The sequence below is a fragment of the Panthera onca genome, chromosome A2 (assembly GCF_046562875.1).
Source record: "Panthera onca isolate mPanOnc1 chromosome A2, mPanOnc1 haplotype 2, whole genome shotgun sequence".
In the NCBI taxonomy this organism is placed as follows: Eukaryota; Metazoa; Chordata; class Mammalia; order Carnivora; family Felidae; genus Panthera; species Panthera onca.
In genome coordinates, this window is record NC_138340.1 from 10,008,036 (window position 1) to 10,028,073 (window position 20,038).

General features: G+C 50.3%; 1 protein-coding gene and 1 long non-coding RNA gene across 7 annotated transcripts in view; one reads left to right on the top strand and one right to left on the bottom strand.

The window, feature by feature from the left end:
- The first annotated feature begins 15 nt into the window (after positions 1-15).
- LOC132679775 (uncharacterized) lies at positions 16-19,929 on the top strand. Its single transcript, XR_009610318.3, has 2 exons — positions 16-266; positions 19,334-19,929. It is a non-coding gene; the product is annotated as an uncharacterized LOC132679775 (long non-coding RNA).
- The window catches only part of ADGRL1 (adhesion G protein-coupled receptor L1), a 44,792-nt gene continuing 37,618 nt past the window's right edge, over positions 12,865-20,038 (bottom strand). For 5 of the 6 annotated variants that reach the window (XM_060633536.3, XM_060633535.3, XM_078443292.2 and 2 more), the window contains 6 exons: positions 19,321-19,489; positions 17,871-17,999; positions 17,589-17,685; positions 17,368-17,496; positions 17,177-17,194; positions 12,865-16,750 (listed from right to left, as the gene is read on the bottom strand). In XM_060633536.3, coding sequence (XP_060489519.1) covers positions 16,008-16,750; positions 17,177-17,194; positions 17,368-17,496; positions 17,589-17,685; positions 17,871-17,999; positions 19,321-19,489 — 1,285 coding nt within the window. In that variant the 3' untranslated portion in view covers positions 12,865-16,007. Of the gene's footprint in view, positions 16,751-17,176; positions 17,195-17,219; positions 17,497-17,588; positions 17,686-17,870; positions 18,000-19,320; positions 19,490-20,038 lie in introns of those variants that run through there. The other variant, XM_078443294.2, reaches the window with a different exon arrangement.

Here is a 20,038-nt window from a genome sequence, read left to right on the forward strand (position 1 = left end):
CGCCAACTGCCTAGCGGTGGCGCGCGGCGCTCGCCTAAGAGGGCGGGAGAGGCGGTGCCGGCGCCCGCGGTGATTGGCAGGGAGGAGAGTGGCAGGGACGCAGCAGATTCTTTGAGAGGTGATTGGCTGAATTGGTCGCGGGGGCGGGTGGAGAGGAATACTTAGCTGGGGATTCGCGGCAGAGGAGCGGAAGTTGGCTGCCGGCGTGGTCGAAGCGTGTGTAGAGTGAGAGGAGGAGCGTTTGTCGCCTTGGCGTCTGTCAGCAGGTGAGCGTTGCCGGGACCTTCTTTAAGGGGCTCCCGGCCCCTCCTCAGACCCAGCGGTGGGGGAGTCCGTTGTGAACTTTGTGAACGTTGGTCACCCCCTCCCCCACCCCCGCGAGGGAAGACGGAGAGGCGGTCGCGCGACGCGCTGGGGCTGGGGCCCCGGGAGTGGGGCCTGGTTCGAGTCCCGCTCTCGCCTCCTTGAGCTGCTGGGAGGTTTCAGGTGGACACCGAGCGCTGTGAGTGGGAGTTGGGGTCCTGCCTCTGCGACTCAGCTCCCCAGGCCACGTCCTCCCCCCCCCCCCAACCCCCCCGCCGCTCATTGAACGGGGCCGTGAAAACTCGCTGACGCGACTTGTGACTGCATAGTGCAACTAGAAACTTCTCTCGGCCCCCACGCCAGGGTCGGACCGCTGTCGCGCCCTGCCGGCCAGACTCCCGCTTCCACCCGGGGGAAAAATAACACGACCCGCCTTTCTCGTGTCACATTTTTTCTAGCAAGGACGTCTTGGTGAAAAAAAAAAAAAAAAAAAAAAAAAAAGTTAAAAAAAAAAATACAGGTGGAGTGAATTTTAATGTTATCTTTAACCCAGTATAGCCAAAATAGTATTTCAACAAGTGATGGGCCTAAAACATACAAATGAGATGCCTCACGTTCTTCTGCGAGGGTACTGAGGCTTCGAAGTCCCCAGTTTTAGGGTTACAGCTACACTTTCATCGGAAATAGTTGGTCTGGCTTTGGGTTTCCTAAAAATGACACTTGAAAATGGAGAAGCGCGTGCCCACGCTGTCGGCAACCGGCTTAAAAGTTTTCCCTGAGCTCAATCACACACCGTTTTTTAAATGTCAGTGTTAATTAGTTAGAATTAAGTGACGTGGAAAGTTCTATTTTTACAGCGCAGCTGGAACTGTCTCCAGGTGTTCACAAGCCCCTGTGGCAAGTGGTTCCTGTATTCCTGGACAGTGTGGGTCTGAAAGCGGTTGGATCACTCTTTTTAAAAATTAAAAAAAAAAAAAAAAATTTTTTTTTCATGTTTATTTTTGAGAGCGAGACACGGAGTGCCAGTGGGGGAGGGGCAGATGGAGAAGGAGACACAGAATCCGAAGCGGGGTCCAGACTCGGAGCCGTGGGCCCAGAGCCCGTCGCAGGGCTTGAACCCCCCTGAACCCGGAGATCATGACCTGAACCGAAGTGGGACTCTTAACCGACTGAGCCACCCAGGCGCCCCTGGATCAGTCACTCTTTATTTTTTATTTTATTTTATTATTATTTTTTTTTTAGTCACTCTTTAAACATGAGTGTTTTTCTGCTTTCCGGGTGAGAATGTGGTCTTCCAGGCTCTACAGCCTTGTTTCTGGTCGCCGCTCCCCAGGCCCGACCCCAGCTTCAATTCAGCCACACTGTCTTTTTGTTTTTGCCAACCTGACCTGGCATTTCCAGCACAGAACCCCTCTCTACCCAGAACCTCTTCCCCTGCTCTTGGCATGGCGGGTGCCAGGTCTACCTGTTCAAATGTGCTTTTCCCAGAGAAGCCTTTGCAAGGGTCCCCTGGCCAGTGTTCAGACTCAGCGTGTAGGCCTGAACACCAATTCAAGCTACTAGCTTTTCTTTTTTTTTACTTTTTTTTTTTTTCAACGTTTTTTATTTATTTTTGGGACAGAGAGAGACAGAGCATGAACGGGGGAGGGGCAGAGAGAGAGGGAGACACAGAATCGGAAACAGGCTCCAGGCTCCGAGCCATCAGCCCAGAGCCTGACGCGGGGCTCGAACTCACAGACCGCGAGATCGTGACCTGGCTGAAGTCGGACGCTTAACCGACTGCGCCACCCAGGCGCCCCGAAGCTACTAGCTTTTCTTATCCAGCCACCTCTGTGGTTTTGGTACAGTGAGTTGTAAGGCCTCGTGATGCTAGGCTTTTTTTTTTTTTTTTTTTTTTTTTTTGTATTTGTATCTTACATTAAGTACAAAAATGTTTTGTGGCTAAAATCATTGAAAGTGTTTTTTCCTTTGAGATGATTTGGCTGCAAGAAAATCCACTTTTATGATCGGCTATGATTTCTTGGCGGATTTTCGTGACTGAGAAAATCTGATTTTCAGATTATTTCCAAATGTAATTCAATTGTTTATATGAATACTGCATTTAATGATGAACGAAGTTGCCATGATGTTGTTTTCTAGACGTGTCATTAAATTACTTATTCACTCCAACTTTGTAGTGTTCTTTTTGCATTGTGGAACCTCCCCCCCCACTTTTTCATACCGCCTGAAAAGCTCATCAGCCACAAGCGTTGTGTCTGTGGTGCTAATGAAGTAAATGGCTCCGTCTGTAATGAGTTCTCCATACAGCTGGCTGAATAATCTTCAGTTGTAAACCAGATCATGTCATTACCCCGCTTAAAACCTTCAAAGGCTCCTCAGGTTTAGGATGAAACCTAAGGTCTTTATTGTGGCTCAGGCCCTGCACCGTGACCTCAGCTGACCTCTCAGGCTTCACCACCTAGTCTTCCTCTTGTTCCCACTCTCAAGTCCTGCCGGCTTTATTTACCATCTTTCAACACCAAGCTTGTTCCTGCTGTAGGGCCTTGCACTTGCCGTTCCCCCTGGAATGTGCTGTTTTCAGATAATTGCATGGCTGTCTCATTCCCATCGTTTACGGCTCAACTCCAGTGCCCCTCTCAAAGAGGCTTTCCCAGGCCACCGTAGTTAAAGCAGCTCCTTTTTTTTTTTTTTTTTTTTTTTTTTTTTTAATGTTTATTTTGAGAGGAGAGAGCAGGGGAGGGGCAGAGAGAGAGGGAGGGAGACAGAATCCCAAGCAGGCTCTGAGCTGTCAGTGCAGAGCCTGACGTGTGGCTCATACCCATGAACTGTGAGATTGTGACCGGAGTTGAGACCAAGAGTCGGATGCTTGACCTACTGAGTCACCCAGGCACCATAACGCAGCTTTTCCTTACATCACCCTGTTTTACTATCTTGGTAACATTCAGAACTTAAATTGGTTTTAGACTGTGCTTCTCTCTCATCATCCCTCAGTAGATGGACAGCTAGTTGAGGGCAGAGCTCTCACTTGCCTCACATTGACCTTTGAGTGTATTCAAAAGAGTAAATTCACATAAAGGGCTTAACATAGTACCTAGAGTCTGAAGAGCACTCCATGACATAAACTTTTAGTAGTATACAGTAATAAGGAGAGGAGTCTTTATTCTTAACATAATATTTCAGGTGCACACACACTTGGAAAGGTATAAGAAATGCTATAACAAAATACATTTTTACCTGTTTCCCAGCTTAAGGAGTCAAACATCAGAGATGCCATTGAGAGGCCTTGTGTACCCCTGCCTGAAACCAAGTCCTTTCCCCTTGTAACTACAACCCTAGATTCAGGGTTTATTTTTCTGTGCGTGTTTGTACAATTTAATATCTGTGTGTCTTTAAATAATGCATAGTATTATGTGTCATGTTCTACAGTTTTATATAAATGAAATCTGTGCAAAAAAGAGTTGGCCATAGTAGGTATGAGACTGCTGTCCTTTAGGAAGGCCTGTTTGCATGGTTGGCCCTTGACTGGTCTCTAGGAACTTGGATTTCAGAAGAGTTCTGCCATCCCCTAAAGAGTGGTTCTTGGTGCCTAAACTGTACAATGTGCTTTATGTTGAATATCTCCTTTCCTTCTGGAGTCTAGTGTTTTTGGTACTTGACTAGCCCCCAATAAATACCCTGGGCATTGATTCTCTAATGAGCTTCCAGTGGGCAGTATTTCACGTGTGTTGTCACAACTCTCCTGGGGAAACTAAGTGCATCCCACGTGACTCCACTAGGAGAGGATTCCTGGAATCTTGTGCATGGTTTCCTCCAGACTTTGCACCATGGGCCTTTTCCCTTGGCCAGTTTTGCTTTGTACCCTTTCACTGTAAGAAATCATAGCTGTGTGTAGGCTCTATGCAAAATTCTGTGAGTCCTCCTAGTGAGTCATTGAACCTAGGATGATCTTGGGGACCCCGGACAAGGTAGCATACCGGACATATACTTAAAAGGTGAGGCGAGCATGGCACCTGTGGCACAAAATCTGAGGAGGCGTTCACTCTCAGGGTCACACAAGTGTCCAACCTATACAACGCTGAGGGTGAGTGCCTCCTAGAGTTTTCATTCTAGACACCTTGCTTGCTCCACTCTGGTCACAGCCGTTACCTCTGAAACTTGCTTTTTTTCGTCCAACATAATGCATTTGCAGTGTATATGTGTTTACGTATATGTAACATCGCTGCAAAAGCATTATGCTGGACCCCAAAAAAATACATTTTCATTGCTGTAGCTATGCTGTCTGATGTGGTAGCCATTTTCTACTTGTGGCTATTTGGATTTCAATTAATCAAAATTAAATACAAAGTTCAATTCCCAGTCACCCTTAGCCACATTTTATGTGTTTAATAGGCACCCTGTGACTGATGGCAACCACATTTGGACAGCATGGGTAGAGAATGCTTCCACGGTCACAGAAAGTTTTGTTGGACAGTGTTTACTTACCTTACCCATTTACCTCTTGCTCAGTATTTAGGTTGTTTCTTGTTTTCTACTCTTGCAAACGGTGCTTCAGTGGTTGTTGCTGTATGTGTCTCCTTGTACATACATGCAGGAGTTTCCCTAAGATACGTATCAGGAGTTGAATTACTGGGTTATGGGAATATCCACCTTTCCTAGATATTGCCAGTTTGCTCTTCAGAATGACCATTCCAGTTCTTACTCCCCCAGCAAGGTTGCTGTTGCCCAGTGTCCTTATCAATACTTGGTACTGTCAGATTTTTACATTTCTGTTTTTTGATTTGTGTAAATTAGCGGTTTCCGTTAGCATTTTCCTGATGACCAGTGAGACTGAGCTATTTATGTCTGTTTATTGACCCTTTATCTTCTGTGAGTTGCCTCTTCATATCTTCGCCCATTTTCCTGCTGGATTGCCCTCATCTTATTGAGTATAGATGGTTGTTCTCACATCTGAAACTTGCCTTTTCATTTGTATGGTGTCTTTTGAAGTTCAGAGTTTATTATTACTATGTTAATGTCATCAGAATGATCAGTCTACTTAAAGTTTGTGTTTTTTGTGCCCTGCTTAAGAAATCTTAACCTGTATCTACTCTTTTTTCCTCCATGGAAGTTTTACTTTTCATATTTAGCGTTTAAAAAATCTACCTGGGGGCGCCTGGGTGGCGCAGTCGGTTAAGCGTCCGACTTCAGCCAGGTCACGATCTCGCGGTCCGTGAGTTCGAGCCCCGCGTCAGGCTCTGGGCTGATGGCTCGGAGCCTGGAGCCTGTTTCCGATTCTGTGTCTCCCTCTCTCTCTGCCCCTCCCCCGTTCATGCTCTGTCTCTCTCTGTCCCAAAAATAAAATAAAAAACGTTGAAAAAAAAAATTTTTAAAAAATCTACCTGGAATTTATTTTTGTTTATGATGTGAGGTGGGACTGTGTTTTTGTTTTTTTCCGCACAGAAACCAGTTGTCCCGGTTTCCTTTATTGAGTAGTTCAGTGGTTTTCAAAACGTGATCCCCTTGGGGATCCACGAGGTAAACCATTTTCATAATGGTTCTAAAGGGTCACGTCCATTTCTCATTTGCACAGTGTTGTCCTCTGCACGACTGGTAGAAAAGCAGTGGTGGGTGAAACTGCTGGTGCCTTAGCACAGGAGTCCGTGCAGTGTCCCCACAATGTGGTAGTAGTTGTCCTCGTATTCCTCGCTGCCGCCACACATTCATTGTGAAAATAATTTCACCTAAGAGTGTCCTTGAAGAAGCCATGAAAGTAGTAATTGCGTTAAAACCGAGCCTCTGAACAAGTCTTTGTAATATTCTGTGTGGTGAAATGGGAAGTTTGCACGGAGCACGTCTGTTGCTTGCTGAAGAGCGACGGGAGGTGAGGAAGTGCACTTGTACAGTTGTTTGAGTAGAGGTGGAACTGGTGCCTTTTTTCATGGAACACCATTTTTACTTGAAAGAATGACAGACGGTAGTTATTCAGTTAAGATATTTGGCCGATATTTTCTCAGAAATGAATGAAGGGAGCTGGTCACTTCGAGGACCATTGATGGTGTGTTGCCAGTGATAAAATTTGAGCTTTCAAGCAGAATTTAGTCTTTGGGAAAACTTTTATTCACCATGAGCCTGACTACTTTGCAATATTTAAAGATATTTTTCTGATGAGATCAGTGGTGATATTAACAAAGAAGATTTTCAAAATATTGTATAGTAATTCAGTAGATCAGTATTTTCCAATAGGCCAAGGGGGCTCAATGTAACAGTATGAAAAATTCATTGATACAGTTTCATATTCCACCTTACAACCAACTCTTAATTTTTTAAACATTTTTAAATTTATTTTTGAGAGGCAGAGAGCATGAGCATGGGAAGGGCGGGGAGAGGCAGACACAGAATCCGAAGCAGGCTTCAGGCTCTGAGCTGTCAGCACAGAGCCTGATGTGGGGCTTGAACTCACGAACTGCGAGATCATGACCTGAGCTGAAGTTGGACGCTCAACTGACTGAGCCACCCAGGCGCCCCTGACCTTACAACTAACTTGAACACACCACTACTTGTTGAGTTTTGGTAAGTAACAAAGTAGGATATCCCCAGTTAGCTGAAAAGGCTATCGCAGTCCTTTTCTAACTGTATCTGTGTGAGGCTGGATTTCCTTTATGAACTTCAACCAAGACAGCATATTGCAACAGATTGATTGCAGAACCTGTGTGAGAATTCTGGTCTCTTCTATTGGGCCAAACACTAGGAGCTTCACAAAATGTAAAACAATGCCATTCTTTTCACTACTTTGTTTTTAAAAACATAGTTATTCTTACAAAATAGCTGACTTATGTTAGCATCTGTTGGATTTATTAGCTTATGTATTTTTTAAATGTTTATTTTGAGAGAGAAAGAGGATGAGTGGGGAAGGGGCAGAGAGAAGGGGGTGGTCAGAGGATGGGAAGCAGGCTCTGTGCTGACAGCAGTGAGCCCCGTGCAGGGCTTCAGCTCTTGAACTGTGAAATCATGACTTGAGCTGAAGTCGGACTCTTAACCGACTGAGCCACCCAGGTGCCCCTGATTTATTAGCTAACTTAAATTTTTTAAAAATTGTCAGTTGTAGTTTCTAATTTAGTAAATATACATAGAAATAATCCCTATCCCTATAAACAACAGCTCTTTAGGGTTCTTATTAGTTTTGTTTTTTTTTTAAAGATTTAATTCATTTTTTAACTTAAATTTTTTTAGTGTTCAGAGACAGTGAGTATGGAAGAGGGGCAGAGAGAGAGATAGAATCCCAAGCAGACTCCGTGCTCCCAGCACAGAGCTGACATGGGGCTCAAACCCATGAACTGTGAGATCATGACCTGAGCTGAGATCAAGAGTCAGACGCTTAACTGAGCCTCCCAGGCGCCCCTTAATTTTTTTTAAGAGCAGTTTTCAGGTTCACAGCAAAATTGAGAGTAAGGTACAGAGATTTTCTGTATGCCCCCTGCCTCCCCTTTTCTCATGCATGGCCTCCCCCACCATTAACATCCCCACCAGAGTGGTATATTTATAGTTGATCCTACATTCATATATCATTATCACCCAAAGTCTGTAGTTCACATTAGGGTTCACTCTTGGTGTTGTACGTTCTGTGGATTTGGACAGACGTGTGCCGTCATTATAGTCTCAAGAGTATTTTCTTTGTCTCCCAAATCTTTTGTGCTCCACCTAGTCCTCCCCAATTCCACTCATGAAGTTTTGTGAGGGTAAAGGGATCCCAAGACCAAAACCTTTGAGATCCTCTGGATCAATCCGTCCTTTCCCTAGTGATTTGTAACCTCTGTCTAGAACAAGTTTGCATCCAGTCACAGGTCTCTTCATGGGCCTGTTTGTCTTCCTGTGCCAACACCGCATTTTCTTAAACATTACCACATAACCAATCTTTGTAAGGGCTGGTTCTCACACCTAGTTCTTCATTCTTTCAGAGGTATCGGTTATTCTTGGTTTTTGTTATTCCACAGAAAGTAGGACACACGAATACTTTTTCCTTTTACAAAAGTAATACATGCTTAATGAAAAAATTTAAATAAATTTTTTTTAATGTTTATTTTTGAGAGAGATAGAACATGAGTGGGAGAGGAGCAGAGAGAGAGGGGGACACAGAATCCGAAGCAGGCTCCAGGCCCTGAGCTGTCAGCACAGAGCCCGATGCGGGGCCTGATCCCATGAACCGTGAGATCATGACCTGAGCCGAAATCAGATGCTTAATTGAGTGAGCCACCCAGGCGATCCTGAAATAATTTTTTTAAATGCAGAATTGGAAGAAAGTAAGTTACTCACTGTTCATATTCTGAAGTATAGCTTTATATTCTGATGTTATATGTGTGTACATATACGTACATGTAATGTTAACCTTAAGGATAAAACTGAGTTTTAACAGCAAAAACGGGTTTATTTGGGAATAAGAGAATTGCATTTTGGGACTTGCAAGCTGTGACCAGACAAAACCTTACCATAGGCAACTCTAAAGGACAAAGGAGAGGTATGCTCTTATAGAGAAAAGGGAAAGTTGGGAAGGCTGTTATAAACCAAAAGTGCTTTGGAGTGAACTGGCAGTCTGAAGTGTAGTGGCTTTTCATAGGCTGAGCTAATCTGTCTCTCTTCAGCTGGGCTTTTGTGGGGCGGGGTGGGGGGGAGGATTGGTTGCGGGGAGAAAACCTTCCTCCTGCTGGGGTCGGGAAGTGGAATCCACTTGCTAGGTGCATCTCTTCCTGTTGGGTCTGCAAATGACTGCTGGCGATAGGGCACGAGAGCTCCACCTTCTGGCCTCTTGACTCCATTTTAGTGAGGTTTCCCTTTATTAATTTTCACAATATACGCATGCATGTGTGTGCACATGCACAAATACACACAAGTTTATGTAACTGTTTATGCGCTGTTTGTATATAAGTGTCATTCAAAAAGGTGGGTCATGCTTTATCTTTTTTATATCTAAATTTTTATACAAAATCTTATTAAAAATTTATTTCCATGTCATTTAATGTTCTTCTGCACCATCTTTAAAATTTATTCATTTATTTATTTTTAAATGATTTATTTATTTTTGAGAGTATGAGCAGGGGAGGGGCAGAGAGAGAGGGGGACAGAAGATCTGAAGTGAGCTCTGCGCCGACAGCAGTAAGCCCGATGCGGGGTTCGAACTCGCGAGATCATGACCTGAGCCAAAGTTGAGTACTCAACCGACTAAGCCACCCAGATGCCCCTTGCATCGTTGTATTTAATGGCTATATGTATTGTTTTATGTGCCTGATTTATGTAATGATTTTCTGTGCTGAAATTTTATTCGTTGTGTTTCACTCACAGAAACCTGACCACAGTGAACCTTCTTGTTGCTAAGTTTTCATGTGCATTTGTGGTTGTTTAGGATTGATTCCCAGGAGAGGACTGGTTGGGTTACAATGAGGGCTTCAGTTGTGAGAGGCTGGGATCACTTAGATGAAGGTGGAGGGTTGTGGAAGACGGTGGGACAGGACAAACAGAAAAGATTAGCAGCTGCAAGGATTTTGGTCAAGGAGAGTCCTGGTGCAGTGAACATGATCTAAGTGGGGGAGGGAGGAGGCAGCAGGGGCCTGTCCTCATTGCTCATTTCCATGACTGATGTTTGAAGGGGTAAGAGAAGAGCAGAATAAGCCTGTGTATGTTGGGGGGATTGAGGACTAGCCTCAGCCTGGCTTCCCCAGGTCTTGCCGAGAGTTTGTGGGACAGAGGAGGTTTTCTCTGGGTTGGAGGCCCCCAGTGCCTTTAGCCTTTTGGGGGTCTGGAGAGAATCCTCTGTGGCTCTGCATTTAGGCCGTCCTTCTGGCTTGACTCACATCAGCCCGCTCTGGACAGCCCTAATGCTACCTACGTGGGGACTGTTGGGGAGTGTGGTGTGCTGAGTGGGCATCTCCTGTGATGTGAGGAGCCAGATCATCAACCCTCTGTATTGTGTGCCACGTGGGGTTGGTGAACAGTGATGGGGAGTGGGCAGTTGCAGCCAAGCACAGACATCCCTAGAAGCAGCTCCTGGGATCAGAAGACCAAGATGGAGGCCTGGTCCAGCTCTTTCTTATTAGCCAAGTGAACGTGGGGATAAGCTGTCCTGGGCTTCGGCTTCTGCAGCCATAAAACAGGGCTAATACCTGCCTCGTCGGGTCACTGAAAGGATTAAAATGGATGGCATGTAAAGCATCTGTGGGATGCAGACACTTTGAACTGCTCAGTTGTCCTGTGTGAGTAGGTCATTGTCACTCTAAGCTCAGTTTCCTCATTTGACGAATAGGGATAAGAATACATACTTTGTGATAAGTACATGCGGTGAATTGTAGGAAGGAACTTGGAAGTGATAAATGTCAACGTAAGTGTTCCCGTTCCTGGGCATGTGCAGATGGCTGCACCAGGTATGTACGGGTGCCACTAACAGCCACCTGAGGGTCACAGGCATCTGGCACGGCAGATTGAGATTGTGCTAGCAGAGGACGGTGTGTGCCGTGCTGGGGAGAGTAAAGGACACAGAGGTGAAAGAGCTGGTTGTGTTGTAGAACCTCCTCTTATGCTGGGATTTGATCTCAAAATCAGAGCACGAAGTCAGAATCATATATAGTTAAATTTGATTACCCTTGAAGTCCCCACACCTGCTCACAGAGTGTCTCAGTAAGTCCAGTACCATCAGCTCCTCTTCCAGCATAGGAGCAGATTGCCTTTTCTTGGGTTGGGTACCAGCAGAAAGAGTGAACTTAGGTTTCAGGGCTGCGCTAAATTAAACTCAGCATTGCGCAGTGAGGGGCACATGGGAACCGAGAGCAGTGGAAGAAATGGCCGATTCACACAGTTCCATCATTTGTAACTCTCCTCTCAGGCTCACTCTAGGTCTCCCTTTCATTTCAGCTTTCCATCCTTTAACAAATATTTATTGATCACTTACTGTGTGTCAGATGCTGTGCTAGACACTGGGGAGCAGCACTGAACAAAAACACACCATTCTACATTACATTCTGGTTGGGGAGGCAGATAATAAACAAGCAAAAGAAGTTTCTTCGTTTGTAGATAGGAGTGCTACGGGAGACCAACAAAGCAAAATGTGTTTTAGGGAGTTCTGGGGTAGCCAATTGCAGTTTAAATGGAGTGGCTTGGGAAGCTCTGATTTTCATAAGCAGGAGGATTCTCTGCAGGAGAGTAAGTGAATGCTATGGAACGGCCAGGGCAAAGGCTCCGAGGCAGGTGCCTGCATCTTTGTGTGCAGTGAGGAGCCCAGCGTGGCTAGAGTGGAGGGAAGCAGGAGGAGAGCCATGGGGATGAGATGTGATGTCGTAGAGCCTCGTAGGTCATTGTAGGCTGTTGGGCTGACTTTGGCCTTTTGTCTGGGCAAGAGAAGAGGTTACTGGAGACTTTTGAGCAGAGGAGGGACAAGGTGCTTACCAAGATCATTCTGGTTTCTGTGTTGAGAAAAGCCTGAAGAAGGACAAGGGAATTAGGGGAGTGTTGCAGTGGTCGTGATGAGAGACAATGGTGGCTTGAACCAGGGTGATAAGAATTAACTGTGGATAATTTGAAGTTAGAACCACCATTCCATTTTCTGTCAGTTTCGATGTGAGGTTGAACAAAGAGGTAAGTTCAAAGGAACCTCCAAGGGTTTATTCTTGAGTCGCAGATGGATTTGCGATTAGTTGAGGTGGGGAGCCTATGAGAGGAGCTGTGGGGGACAGGTTTGGACAAGTTAAGTTTGGAGTCCTGCCAGACACCTAGGGGGAAATGTGGAGGGGGTAGGCTGGATGTGAAAGAATTTGGAACTCAAGGCAGAAGTTCAGCCTGGAATTCTGTGTTTGGGAGTTGTCAGTTTATAGTTATTATGTACAACCATGCAACAAGGCTGAGATCTCCTAAGGAGTGAGTGTAGGTATCTGGTCTCACCGGTGTTAAGAGTCAGGAGATGAGAAGGAACCAGCCACAAACTGGGAAGGGAGTGGCTGGAGAGGTGGGAAGAGAATCGGGAGTGTGGCATCCTGGATGCGGATGTTGAAGGGAGGGAGGCACAGAGAGATGCTCGCACTGTTTGAATAGTCCTTCCTCTCTCGGAGCACTGGGAGCTGCGTTTGAGAATGTGCAATACACGTGATGCGGTCCCACCTTGGCACGTTTGAAAATGTACCGTTCCAGCAGCATGTGGGGGTCTAGGAATGGCAGGTGGAACGAGACAGGCACAGCATACGGTGCCTGCACTCTGCCTGAAATACAGCTGGTGGGCTTCTCTGACACTTGATATGCAGTGGCCTGGCCAGAGAGACTTGGGCATTCATCTAGGCACTGTAAGCCAGGTTCCCCGTCTGCAAAATGGAGATCTGATAACCTCCCCCATAGAGCATTTATGCGGATTCAGAGAAACTGCACCTGAAGTGCTCAGCCAGACCCAGGAACTTACAAAGTTCTCTGTGAGTGTTAGGATTCTGTGACTCGCCAGGCCTCTGCGGTGGGTTCAAAATGCTGCAGTGCAGGTTCTCACCGTTTCAGCCTCATGGGGACACTCTGAGCAGATCCACCCACCCACTTCTTACCCCCCAGCGAGTCACGCCACTCTTGTCTTTCCAAGAAATCTTAATTTCTTTATTGTTTGATTTTTTTGACTCAACAATTTTTTTTAAACTTTTTGTTTTTTTCTGAAACGTTCTTGTTATGAGCCTTTTGTTTTGTTCTCGTTAAATGCACTCGACCCAAAATTGGTTTGGCATATCGAAAAGGAGACCAAGGAGGGACTGGGGGGCACGGGAGAGAGGGGAGGAGGCCCGAATGGACACAAGAGATATTGAGGGTGAAAGAAGAGGTACACAGAGACAGTGAAAAAGACACAGGGAAAGAGGTGTTGACAGAGAAAGGAAGGCCAGGGAAACAACAACAAAAAATACTAAGATTTAAAAGCAAATGAATTCAGGAGCCCAAGGAAGAGAGTAGGAGAGGAAACCAAGACCCTTCCTTCTCTATACTGTCCCAGCTGGGGTGGGGTGTCAAGGCACCAGGTCTGGTCGGGGTGAGGGGACACCTGGGCTCTCGGGGGTGGCTTTGCACTTGACTGCAGTGGTGTCCAACCCCACCAGGGGGCCCTGCCATGCAGCTCTGAGGCCTGGGAATCCACCTTGGTGATTTTGGCTGGAATGAGAACCTAGGGACCCACCACACCCTCTCTCCCCTTGATTGTCAGTATCTGGAGAGATAAAAGGAGGGCTGGTCAGGGGAGAGAAAGCTGATTCCTTGCCTACCTCCAGCACCCACCCCCTGTGGAACTCTCCCTCCAGGCCTGCTCTCCAGCCCTCTTACTGGTGGCAGAGGCAGCCTCTGGCTCTGGCTGGACTGACGCCTGGCCAACTCCTCCATTGTCCCTCCTCTCTTGCCAGCTCTTCACAGACCTCTAACTGCCCCTTCCTAAGTGGAGTTCCTGGCCTAGTGATACCAAGGAAGGCCACAGAGCTGTCTGGGCAAGACTGTCCCTATACTTCTCTCTTCCCCATCCAGACTTACCCATGTTCTTCTGCTGAATGAGGTTAAGCCTTCCTACCGAAAAGCCAGATATGGAACCCAAACCTGCCTTCTCCCCACACCTGTCTCCCTACATGGGACAAACCACCATCTTTGGTCTGACCCCTTCTCCCCTAACTGATGGGGACAAGCCAGCCCCAGCTCCCCAGGAGAAGGGAGGGACTTTCTAGCAGCAAAAAGGGTTCCTCCAGCCACCTACCTGTCCCTTTCCCCTAGTTCCTCCCTAGAGCCTTCCCCCCCCACCCCCACCCCCTTAACCCAAAGAAGTTTATGGCAGCAGCAGGCTGAGACCCGAAGATGTTTGAAAACTCATGGCACTTGTGAGAAAAGAGAGAGGGGCAAAAGAGACAAGAAGGGGGCCAGAATAGGGGTGGAGGGCCACCCCTGGGAGAATGGCAATGATAGGGCTGGGCTAGTGTGGCAATGGAACTACCCTACCCTCAAAGAGTTGGGGCAGGGGAGGCCAGGGTGAGAGGCTGGAGAGGAGGGTGCTGGAAGAGGTACTCAGGAGACATCCCCAGCCTGAAGCTTCCAGAGTCTATAGGTTGGGGGTAGAGCCCCCAATACAAAGGTGTCCTGACTGCAGGCCCTGGTACTTGGCTCTGTGTCCCCTGCAGGAGGGTGTAGGGGAGGGAAGGTGATCTCTCACCTTTGCATACCCTCCCCACCCCCCTCAAGAGAGAAGACAACTTCACCACTCCTAGCCTCCCGGTCACACCCACCACTTGCTGCCTCCACTTTCCTTCCCCCATCAACCTCTCTAGGTGGGAAATCAGTCCCTTCTTCCTCGGCCCAGAGTCCCAGAAGCAATATACAAGAAGCAGGAACTCAAAGGGACAGCGCAGCCATCTTGGCAAAAGCATCTTTGGGTGTGAGGGTGTCTCCCCCGGGCCAGTGGGGAGGGGAGGGGGAGACAGGCCCCGGTCCTGGGGCAGGCAGTGAGGTACACGCCCCAGGAGGGCTGACTGAGGCCAGGGACAGGCGGAGCAGGGAAAGAGGCGACAGAAACAGTGCCGGGAAGGAAACAGGTTCTTTGTTTCGCTGTTGCTTCTAGATTTTGTTTTCTGTCTCTGGATTGTAAAAAGCTGCTCTGGCGGCCCGCCCACCCCGGCTGGGGATGCACACATACACGGAGAAGTCCTGGCTGCCAGGGCCCGGCGGCGCCACTCTGCTCCGGAGAAAGCCCCGGGCTGGCTGGGCCACAGGCTCCCGGTGGCTTCAAGTGATGAGATTTTCTTTCCTTTTTTTTTTTTTTTGTCTTTTTTTTTTTTTTTTTTTTGTCTTTTTCATTTCGTTGAAATATTTACAGCAATGGGGGAGGAGGAGGAGAGAGGAAGGGGTAAGATGGCCCCCTAGGGAAAGATCCAAGCCCAGGACCCACTCCCCAGGGAGATCCAGACCCAAAATCTGCTCCCCAGTTAGCCGAGCCCACAGGACTGGGAACTGCCCAAATATGGCCACCCCTGTGGGCTGGGGGCCCTGCGGGGAGTTGTGCTTCATCAGGAGTCACCCCAAGGGAGGGGGTCACTGGGTGCACTTGAGGAGGCTGATGGGCAGGCTTGCTGGGGAGGCAAGGATGAAGAGCAGAGGAGGGAAGGAGCTTCAGAGAAAGTTCCACCTTTAAACCAGCAGCCACAACTGCCCGTTCCACCTGCCCTGGGGCCTTCTCTTGGGCCAGAGGCCCCAGTCTCCAAGGAGCAGGGAACTAGTGCAGGAGGAACCTGCCTGTCTGCTCCCACTGCTCCTTCCTGGTGCAGCTGGCAGCATTTCCAGATGCAGAGAGAGGAGCAGCGGACAGGTTCCATTCAGCAGGGCCCTTGGCCCAAGGAGACCAAAGCCCTCGTTTCCCTCCAGGGGGTAGGAAGGTAGGGGAGAGGGGGAAGTAGAGAGTGGGCTGCACCCATCCAATTTCTCCTTCCTTACTCCCTTGGGGACCTCTTGGCTTCTCCTCACTGCACTTCCCCCAATTCGAGCTGGTGCACGTGGCTGGTAGGAAACCCTGTCTGTGAACCCTGCACCACAGGCCCCCATGGCAGAACTCCTGAGGGGCCTAGAGGGCCCACGGCCGACGGGTACTTGGAGAGAGTGGCCCACCAGCCACTGCCTCCGTGAGTCTCCCTCTCCCACCAGAGCCCCACCCAGGGTTCCCTCCCTGGCCTGGGCCACCAGCCCCTGGTCCGTGAGGTCCCTCAGAGACTGGTGACCAGCTGCATCTGCCCATCCCCATCGGGCCCTGGCCCCTCGAGGCCTGGGGCTGCCAGGTAGCCCTCGTGGCTGGGCCGCCGCACCTGGTAGTAGCCCTGCAGGGGGTTCCGGGCCACCAGGGCCGGTGGGCGCGAGGTGTAGTAGATTTCAGGGGGGCCGGGGGGCGCAGGCGGGGGTGGTGGGAGGGCCTCACTGGGCCCCTCGGGGCTGCTGTCCGGGTAGGAGGGCGAGTCCCGCAGGTTGGCCCCGCTGGCATAGAGGGAGTCCCGGCCCGGAGGGGAGGAGAGGGGCCGGCTGGTGGCCCCATCCTCCGCAGTGCAGCTCTCCGACTCATCCAGATCGCTCTGGTACAGCACCGACTGGGCCCGGGGCAGCAGCAGCGGCTCCTCCAGGGCCTTGTAGAGAAGTTCGATCTCTGCCCGGTCAGCACCCCCGGGCCCGCCTGCTTCTTCCTCGCCACTGCCCCCTGGCACAGGTGGCACGGGGGGTTCGGGTGGTGGAGGGCCCTTGGCCCCGCTGCTGCCGCCCCGCAGGTTGTTGTGTACCAGCTCTGAGATGATCATCTTCTCGAAGGCAGCAGCGTCGGCCAGGTTCCGGCCTCGGGGTGGCTCGGAGGCCCCATCCCCTGGAGGGAAATCCCCACTTCGCAAGGAGTAACTGTTGTTGAAGTTGCCATTGAGGGGCAGTGTGTCCATGCCACAGGCTTCCCGACCTCCCAGAGGGTGCTCTGCAGGCAAAAGGGGATCGGCTCAGGAGGCACGTGGGCGGTGACAGGGGCATGGGCACACGGGAGAGGGGGTGCCTGCTTCCCCCTGGGCTGAGCTCTCCCATTCCCATTCTTTCTCACTGGCAGAGGGGACACCAGCCCAGCGGCAGGTTTGGGGAAGGGGGTGGGGACCAGTTCTCTCCAGGTCCCCTCTCAGTAGAGGCTATGTGAAGAGTTCTGTGTGACCGGTTCCATTTCCTGTGCTCTGACACTCCTCACCTTCACTGCCTACCTGAGAGCCAAATATAACCCCCTCCGGCTATATGTGTGGGGGGGGGGGCTTTGGGGGGCACCCTGAGTTCTCCTCCCTGAGTGAGATCATCCCAGGAGGCCACCATCACATTTTCCTCCCGGCCTCAGAAACGTTACCAGGCAAGTCACACTTACTGGGTTCCCGGTAGCTCCCTGCAGGTGCCAGCGAGGAGAGAAAAGAGAGAAGGTGAGAGTGTGCTTGGGAAGTCAAGCCCAGGCTCCAGTTCAGGAAGCATGAGGATGCCCCAAGCAGAGACCCTTGGGATGCAGACCTCACACTTCCCGACCTGAGCTGCTGATCTCTTCCTGTACTGGAGTGCTCTCACCTGGGGAGTTGAAGACAGGGGGCGAGGAGGGATTGAAGCCCACCGACTCAGCAATGAGGGTGTTGTAGGGGCTGGTGCCCCCACGGGGCTGTAGCACGGGGTTGGTCAGCAGGTGGTTCCCCATGGTACCTGTCCGGGACGTCAGAGGTCACAAGGTGGCCCAGAGACACTGGTCTAAGAATCTTGAGGGATAAAGTGAAGGGCGAGGGATGCTGTCTCACCTCTGTTCAGGGTGGGGGTACTGTTGATGTCGCCTGCCATGAAGGAGGACTCCGTCTGTTTCCTCACGGTGTCGTTCCACATCCTCCGGATTCGGCTCTGGGGACATAGCCTGGACGTGAGGGGGCCCCCGGGGCGCCCACCCTCCAGGATCTTTCTGAGGTCACTCGTCTGATGAGCACCACCAGGGACCCGGGCTGAGTGCTGCCTTGCCTCTCGGGCTTGTGGGTGCAACACTCAGCCCCAGGGAGCCCTGCCCGGTGCCCTGGCCCCGGCCCAGATACCTGGGTCCCTGTGTAGTAGCGGGTGTTGCTCCGCATGGCTGAGGTCTTCAGTGAGCCGTGAGCGCCCCCAGGGGGGGAGCGGATGCAGCAGTAGGAGTGACGCAGGCACTTGCTGTACTCCTTGTGCACCTGGGTGGGGAGGAGGACAGCGAGCTGGCAGCGGGTGCCCCGCGAGCCTCTCAGACCTCTCCGTCTCCCGTCCCACCACGGCCAGCCAGCCTCTCTCGCTGCTCAGGCCCAACCTCCTTTCTCCACATCCACTGCTGGGTTTCTCATTTGTTCACACGACAGATCTTTAATGAGCATGTGCTGTGTGCCAGGGAGAGTTTAGGCCCCAGGAATGGCATAGAACAAATCAGACCCACGGCTCTACCTCTGAGAGCTAGTACCGTGGTAGACAGAGACACACGTAGATGCAAACGCCGGCACGTCGTGTGGGATGTTTGATGGTGTCAGGTGCTGTACAGACAACTGTGGCCGGGAAGGGGGTCGGGCGGTGCTGTGGGTTGGGGGTGTAGTGGGGGTCTGTGATTTCAAATAGACCAGGGGGAGCCTCCCTGAGGAGCCCTCTCGGCAAAGATCTGAAAGAAATAAGGCAGCAGACCTTGTGGATATGTGGGGAGGAGCAGGGACAAGCCCTGAGGAGGGTCCGTGTCTAGGTGTTTGAGAGAAAGCAGAGGAGAGCATGGCTGGAGGGGAGGAGAGGGAGGCCCGGGTAGGAATGTGTGAGCCTGCGGCTGCTGTAAGGGTGTCGCTGTCACTGTGCGTGAAGTGGGGGCTGTGCGAGGATGTTGGCTTTGGCTGTGTGCCATGGGGGCGGCAAGGGGGTCACACTGTCCCTGCGTATCCAACGCAGGCCCCAGGGTCTTGCAGCAGCGGTCTTGTGATCCCTGCTTCAGCCTTCCCCGCTTCACTGTCCACCTGCCCCCACCACTGTCTGGGGCTCCCTACTCCCTTGAAGCTGAAGTCTACAAACACCTGGGTTCAGGTTCCCCCACTTTCGTCTAGAGCTTACTGCCTGTACACCCTCTCCACACTCGTCTGCTTCTCTGATCTCCTTCATATATATATTTCTTCATGATTCAGGTTTTCACACATTTGAAAAGGAAACTGTTACCACAAAACTCACAGTTCATCTCCCAACTACTGAAGTGGAAACGTTCTGTCTGGGTGGTACTCAGTCCTCTCCCTCCTACACCCTTGATTTGTGCCCCACGCTGGGGGGGGGGGGGGGGTGAGGTTGATCCTCTGTCACAATCCTGCCCTGTGCTCTCCCAGCTCCCCAGACCTGTCCTGCTTTCTTGCTCCCCCGTGTTGCCGTATCTTGCTCTTTTCCAGAACCATCTTCACCCCTGCCTAAATCCTTCCTGACCCCAAGCCTGCTCTCCCCTCACAGCAGACACAGTGCCACTGCAGAAGGCAGGCACTTGCACCCCTCCCCTGACCTCACCTTCTTTTGTAAGGCGCAGTGAAAGACAAAGATGAAGACCCCCTGGAAGGCGTTGAAAGTGGTGAAGAGATAGGCCATGACCACCGACTCCTTATTGATGAAGAGCAGGCCGAAAGCCCAAGTGAGACCCAGCAGGAAGAGCAGCGCGATGGCCCCCAGGGCCCAGGATCTGGGGAGGGGGAGAGGGAGAAGGGATATCAAAGTCCCTTACAGTGGAGAAGCCCTCCCCCGTAGCCCTGCTGCGTGTCCCTCTTCAGGCGAGCCTCGATGCTGGCTGCAAAGACCCACCTAGGATGCGCGGGCCTCGGGGGGAATGGCCTGCACAGCGGTACTTTCAACCAGCCCGGGCCCGAGGTCGGGGTTTGGGGTTTTGCAAAGGTCAGTCGTTAGCCTTCACCCTTTGGTCCGTGTTTCCAGCCCCTTAAACTGTCTTTTGCTGCCTATTTCTCTGTAAGTTTCCTTGAAGTGGACTTACCTTTTGCACTTAGCCTTACACTAACCAGCTATGTCTCCAAGAGCACAGGTTAGATGTGTTAAATCCCGCGTTTTCCAATACTTATTAAGTAGATATATAACAAGCACAATAAAACACCACATTTGTCCTTAAAATCACATCGTGTGGTACTGAAAGTGAGAGCACCACATTTTAGGAAGCCCTGGGAGAGGCCGGGCCCAGTATGGAGACATCAGGGGCAGGGGTGTGCAGAAGGGTTGCTCA